Source organism: Pelophylax lessonae, assembly GCF_965119305.1.
Source record: "Pelophylax lessonae genome assembly, chromosome: 2".
Taxonomy (NCBI): Eukaryota; Metazoa; Chordata; class Amphibia; order Anura; family Ranidae; genus Pelophylax; species Pelophylax lessonae.
The window spans coordinates 685,271,365-685,277,364 of NC_138769.1; the positions used below are offsets into that span (position 1 = coordinate 685,271,365).

At 40.2% G+C, this 6,000-nt stretch overlaps 1 protein-coding gene across 2 annotated transcripts in view; it reads right to left on the reverse strand.

Moving 5' to 3' along the window:
• Positions 1-5,264, reverse strand: part of LOC309546278 (high affinity choline transporter 1-like) — a 90,040-nt gene extending 84,776 nt beyond the window's left edge. For both annotated transcript variants that reach the window (XM_082245867.1, XM_082245866.1), the window contains exon 1: positions 4,872-5,264. In XM_082245867.1, coding sequence (XP_082101993.1) covers positions 4,872-5,049 — 178 coding nt within the window. In that variant the 5' untranslated portion in view covers positions 5,050-5,264. The remainder of the gene's footprint in view (positions 1-4,871) is intronic.
• Positions 5,265-6,000: the final 736 nt, after the last annotated feature.

The window sequence follows — 6,000 nt, forward strand, 5'->3', positions numbered from 1 at the left end:
GCGCTAAAAATAAAAAATCGCAGAAGTGATCAAATACCACCAAAAGAAAGCTCTATTTGTGGGGAAAAAAAGACATCAATTTTATTTGGGTACAGCTTTGCATGACCACGCAGTTGTCAGTTAAAGTAAGGTAGTGCCGTATAGCAAAAAATGGCCTGGTCATGCAGTGGGGGGGGGGGGGGGGATCTTCTGGAACTGAAGTGGTTAAACACCCAAGATAAAAATAAAAATCTTCCTGCCACCATTGTGCTGATAAAGTAAAAAAACACCCTGGAACTAATCCCATAGGAGAGCAGCTCACCGTTACAATCGACCCTCAAGATTACAGGAAGAATAGATAGATAGATAGATAGATAGATAGATAGATAGATAGATAGATAGATAGATAGATAGATAGATAGATAGATAGATAGATAGATAGATAGATAGATAGATAGATAGATAGATAGATAGATAGATAGATAGATAGATAGATAGATAGATAGATAGATAGATCATTTTACTACACGTGGGGTACCTTCTGTGCTGTTTTCATCAATGTCCTGGGACAAGGCTGAGGCTGCCATGGGGAAATAAGCAACCTTAAGGCAGGCCTCTGGTTTCAGAGATGTACGTACATTGTGTACACTTGCACCGTAACTGTTCCCCAGTTACCTCTCAGGTCCCTGTGACAATGTACACCTTCTCTATAGTTTGCATTTAGGAGGGACACGCTGAACCTTGCCCACATCCACCTGTCCAGGGCAGGGGTGTAACTACAGGGGATGCGGGGGTTGCAATGGCAGCTGGGCCCCATGCTCCAGGGGCCTGTGCGGCTCCCCTTTACACCTGGATAGGAGGGGCGGTGGGGGCAGCATGTAGAGAAACCACTGTCCTCCTTTTTCCTCCTGTAGCTGCAGGAGGAAAATGGAGGAGATTGATTCCCCTGTATGCTGCCCCCCCACTCCTTCTATCCAGTTCACTTGTGTTCTGCTGTCTCTGGGCTCCTGTGTGCTCCCCTGGTCCTCCCCCCCCCCCCCCACTGTGCTTCCCCCTCACTGTGCTCACACCCCTCTCCTGCCCGCTGCTGCAGGGGATGTGTCACAATAGAGAATCAGAAAGGGGTCGGTAAATATGTAATTTACCAGCTCCTTCCTTTTCTGAATGAATAGAGTCATAGTCAGTGACATTGTAAAAAAAATAAAATAAAATGATAAAAAATAATGCAATTAAAATACCTAAAAATAAAAACTACTGACATCAGTGGGTGAACTTCCAGGATCGCAAAGGTCACATTTGCAACCGGGCCCTGGCATTCCACCACTGTGGGGAGGCCCCAAGATGTGAAAGGGTCCCACTGTGGGACTGTAATAAAGGGTCCCGCAACAAGAGTAAAGGGCCCCAGGATCAGTGGGAAGAGCCCCAGGCTTGAAGGGAAAGGACCCGGCCAGGGGTCCGGGGGGCCCTTCATGGTTTCTTGCACCGGGCCCTGAAGGTTCTAGTTACACCTCTGGTCCAGGGTATCACTGCTACCTCACTCCCAGTAATGGTATGGGGCCCTTCCTTGTGGACTCCATGCGTACACTTCACTTCACTTAACTCATCCGTACCTTGGCACAGGCTGGGGACCTCTGTGGCACGAATCTGCTTTAGTTGCTTTGGGAAATGGACTGCTCACAGAGAGAATGCCAACAACAACTCCCTTTTTCAAGTGGCTATCCCACCTATCTCAGGCACATGCTTAACAACAGGTTGCTTGTAACTTCTGATACCCTAGGAAACCCTCGTGTCTTCACACAGTAATACTCTTGTACTGTTGTTTTCGTACCCCCAAAGTACCTTTGTGACCTTAACTATGGGATGGTGGTGGTTCCAAAACGTTATTTAAAAAAATGTGCAAGGCATTACAAAGTCCAACATGAGGAAACATTATTTATTCCTACGTTCCTAACTTAGGATGTGTGCTGCCCCAGCATACCTGCAAAGGTAGAGTGCATGAAAAATACAGTCCATGAGTGGCATTCTCAAACAGCTAGTGACTTCGGTGTGAACCCCAAGTTCTTATGACTTTTACATCTCAGCAGTAGTAAGTGACATTCTTCTGCCCCTCACGGGTGCTGTTCTCCAACTGTTTTCCTTACGGGCACTGGCCCGGGGTCTCTCTGCTAAAGGGCTCTCTCCTCTACACCCCACCCTTCCCCTCCCAATCACTTACCTTCTCTCCTCTCTAAGCCACTGTCCCAAACAAAATAACACAAGATCAGTGGGTCAGACCCAGAGAGAAACCCGCCAAAAAAAACAAAGAACCGAGAAAGCATTAACTCTTACCCTCCAGTTCAGGACAGCACCTGACTATTTTCAACCCGCTTACAAGATAGACAAATAGTCAAGCATGTTTTAATATGAATAATGCTAAATGTTTTATGTTTTTAATATTGCTTGTGACAATAACTAGTAGGTGTTCCTATCGGCCCTTGTGCACTGCCTTGATTTTATTTTTCATTTCAGGCACTGATTTGACTTAGCTACTCCAACTGGGCTGCATGGGACCCATTTTAGGATCACAATTTACTCTTTACATCTTTGCTTGCCTCTGCCAGGGAGTTAGGTAATGGTTATAGATTGTAATTTTGCATTTTAAGATGCAACATTTATCGTGTCAATTATTTCATGTGCTGAACAAATTAGCAGAAATAACCTTCTGTGAAATGCACATGGCCACATCATTGATAGGTCCAGAGTTACAGGCAGCTGAAGTTGCATGCAAAGTTCTAATTTTTCCATCCCTCAAGCCTTCCTATTGTGTCAATGAGTAAGGATAACCATAAAAATTATAGTAAGAAGGGACAACAGGATTTAAAAACCCTTCAACCAAATAAATGCTTAACGTTATAATAGGCTAGACTTGCACTATACACCAACAGTTCTGGATTTGCCTTATAATGAGTAATCACTTATATTTGGGATTTGTAATGGAATAAGAGTTTTGACTATGTTGTGTTTTAAAAAGGCTCTACTATAGTACTGATCAGTGAAGAAAAGCTATCACATTAAAGCAGCCTTTCTCAACCAGGGTTCTGTGGAATCCTAGGGTTAAGCCTTGTACATACGCGTCGAAAATTGGCAGGGAATTTTCATCCAACATCCGATCTGCCGATTTTCGGCATGTTAGCATGATGCTTCCGACAACCATCTCCGACTTTTCGGACGAAAAAAATCTGGTGTGCAGACTATAAAATTTTTGTTGGCCCTCAACATAACGGCCGATTTTCGTGCAGTCAGTACAGATTTCGACAGGGAAAAATCTGATGAGCAAGTCTGGGCATGCTCAGTGAAGAAAGAACACAAAGAAAGCAAACCAACACATGACATCACTTCTGAAGTAGAATTTTGTTGGCCAAGAAAATTTGTGTGCAGTCTAGGCACATTCCAACAAACAAAACACAACTCTGGACAAAAGACGGCCGATCGGTCGGCCGATAATCGTTGCGTGTGTACGGGGCTTTATTCCAGAGGTTGCTTGTAGTTCCTTGAACTGTCAGCAGTGATCACCTCAGCAAGAGGAGCGCTTCTACAAGGACCATCAGTATAAGCTGGTACTTTTCCACTTATCTCAAAATAAGGGTGGCGCTTTTGGGCCGACCAACAAGTAACATGTAAAATGCCAAATTTGTATTGTTTTTTTATTTTTATTGTCTACCAATGTAAAGGCATGATACAGGATTTACTGTCTGTGTTTCATTTACTGGACATTAATAATATAATAATAATAATAATTTTAATAATATTCTTTCGTGTTAAGATAATTACTGAAAACAGTTTATCTTATGTCTTATGTCTTAGTTTGTCTTATGGAGTGGAGAGGTGTTAAAAATTTTCTCTGGGTGTCAAATACAAATAAGTATAACACATTTTTAATTTAATATCTACAACATACTTATCATTGTAATGTACCTTAGCTGTAGATATATGTTTTTTTTTTAGCAGGAGTTCCCTAAAAACCTAACAGTTATTTTAAGAGTTCTTCAATGATAATATGGTTGATAAAAGCTGCAATTAAAGGGTCAGTAGACAGGCTAAAGCAGGTAAAGCCAAACGACCTTGTTATAAGAAAAGAGATCTGCATATAACTGCAGCTGCTGATATCTCTGCATCTACTGATCACTCTGACATACAGTTGTCACTGAATTACCTCCACTTACATATTTTTTATTGAAAGTTCGTTTGGAATTGCCAAGGTCGAAGACATGTTTAATTTAAATTTTACAGTATTAAGAAATATGAAACATCTTATTAATTTTTTTGTGGTCAAAAATCCATTTGGAATTTTATGTGGTCACTAGTGTCACTAGAAATAAAAATGTTAAAATTGAAAACTTAAGTTTATAGGTTTACTTTTACCTAACTATTAAGCAGTGGCATTACTTAGTTTAACACAAGTCCTTATTATATTATATTTACTGTATGTGTATATATATATATATATATATATATATGTGTGTGTGTATATATATATATATATATATATATATATATATATATATAGATAGATAGATAGATAGATAGATAGATAGATAGATATATATATATATATATATATATATATACATATTACATATTATATTATACTATATAATACTATATTTTAATAGTACATATACTATAATATTAGATATTAGATAAATATAATATTAGTTATTTAATGTAATTATTTCTATAGTAACAGTTATAATTTGGCCCAACCCCTGTCACTCTCTTTTTCAGGACAGCATGATAAAGCAGAATTTTCAGAATTGTGTTTCTTTAAACTTTTCACATTTTTCCTAAAACATTTTTCTGAGAATTATTTTTTGTTACAATTACTTTATCCATAAATCAAGTGATGATCTTACCAGTAGTTGTGAAGAGTCCCACAAGCATATTTAGGTTTCGTCCTCCGACAATAGCTACCTCCGTCCCCTTTTTGTTCTTCTCGCTCTTTTTGGCTCTCCAGGCTGCCCAGAGACCAGTGACCAAAGTCATTGCATAGAAAACGATGATGGCTATCAGCCCAGGAACATTAAGTGCCATTATTACCCACAAGAACTTGTTCAATAATTCTTTGCAGTCTTTCAAGGTTTAGAGGAGCAAGTCTCATTTACTGACAAGTCTTACAGCAAGAAATTCTTTGCATTTCCAAATACACCCAGCTGATCTATATATTGGCTCACCATATGCTACAATAATGCTGGGTCAGCTTCAAGGATGGACCTCCTGTACTCTTGTAGAGAGAAAAAAAGCAAACTTTTTCTTGTCCCTCCAACAACAACTTGCCAGAGAGGAGGTGTTTGGCTTCTTTCCAGAGGCTTCATTCACATGTCGGAGAAGAGAAAGCTTGTATGTTCAATTGATGTTTATCCCTTTTCTTCTCACTTCCATTCAACTTTCTGGCGTTTGGACAATACATGCAAATCAATTTTAACTTACTCAAGTGCAAAAAATGGTAATTTAGGTATGGATCCACAATGCTGGTAACCAGTCTCTTAGCTTCTACCCTACTACCCTACTACTTATCAAAAAAGATACTGTCGACTTGCTCATTCATGTCACTGATATTCGCCTTGTTTTCAGGTAACACCCCTGGTAGCACATGTTCCCCCAAGGTGTAGAGTCTAAAGCAGCCCCTAGAGTATGCAACTTTCTTTCCTTCCACCATGATTGGAAGAAAAAAAATTGCTATATATCCCCATCAACACAGTCAGTGTTGATGGGAAAACCTCTCCTGCAGAGCTATTGTGTTCTGCTGGCGGGAAGCATGGGGAACCTTTCTCTGCTGGCTGAACACTGAAGTTGATCAATGGATTTACTTCAGTACAACCAGCCTGCCCATAGATGGATTGAATCTTGGCCAGTCCCGAATGAACCGGTTGGGATTTGATCCATTTATGGCCAGCTTAATTACAACTTGGTTTTAGTTAAAAAAGCACACAAGGAGTGAAGGGCTGGTGACCTTAGTGGCCCCCAGGCTATTTGGTTGCTGCC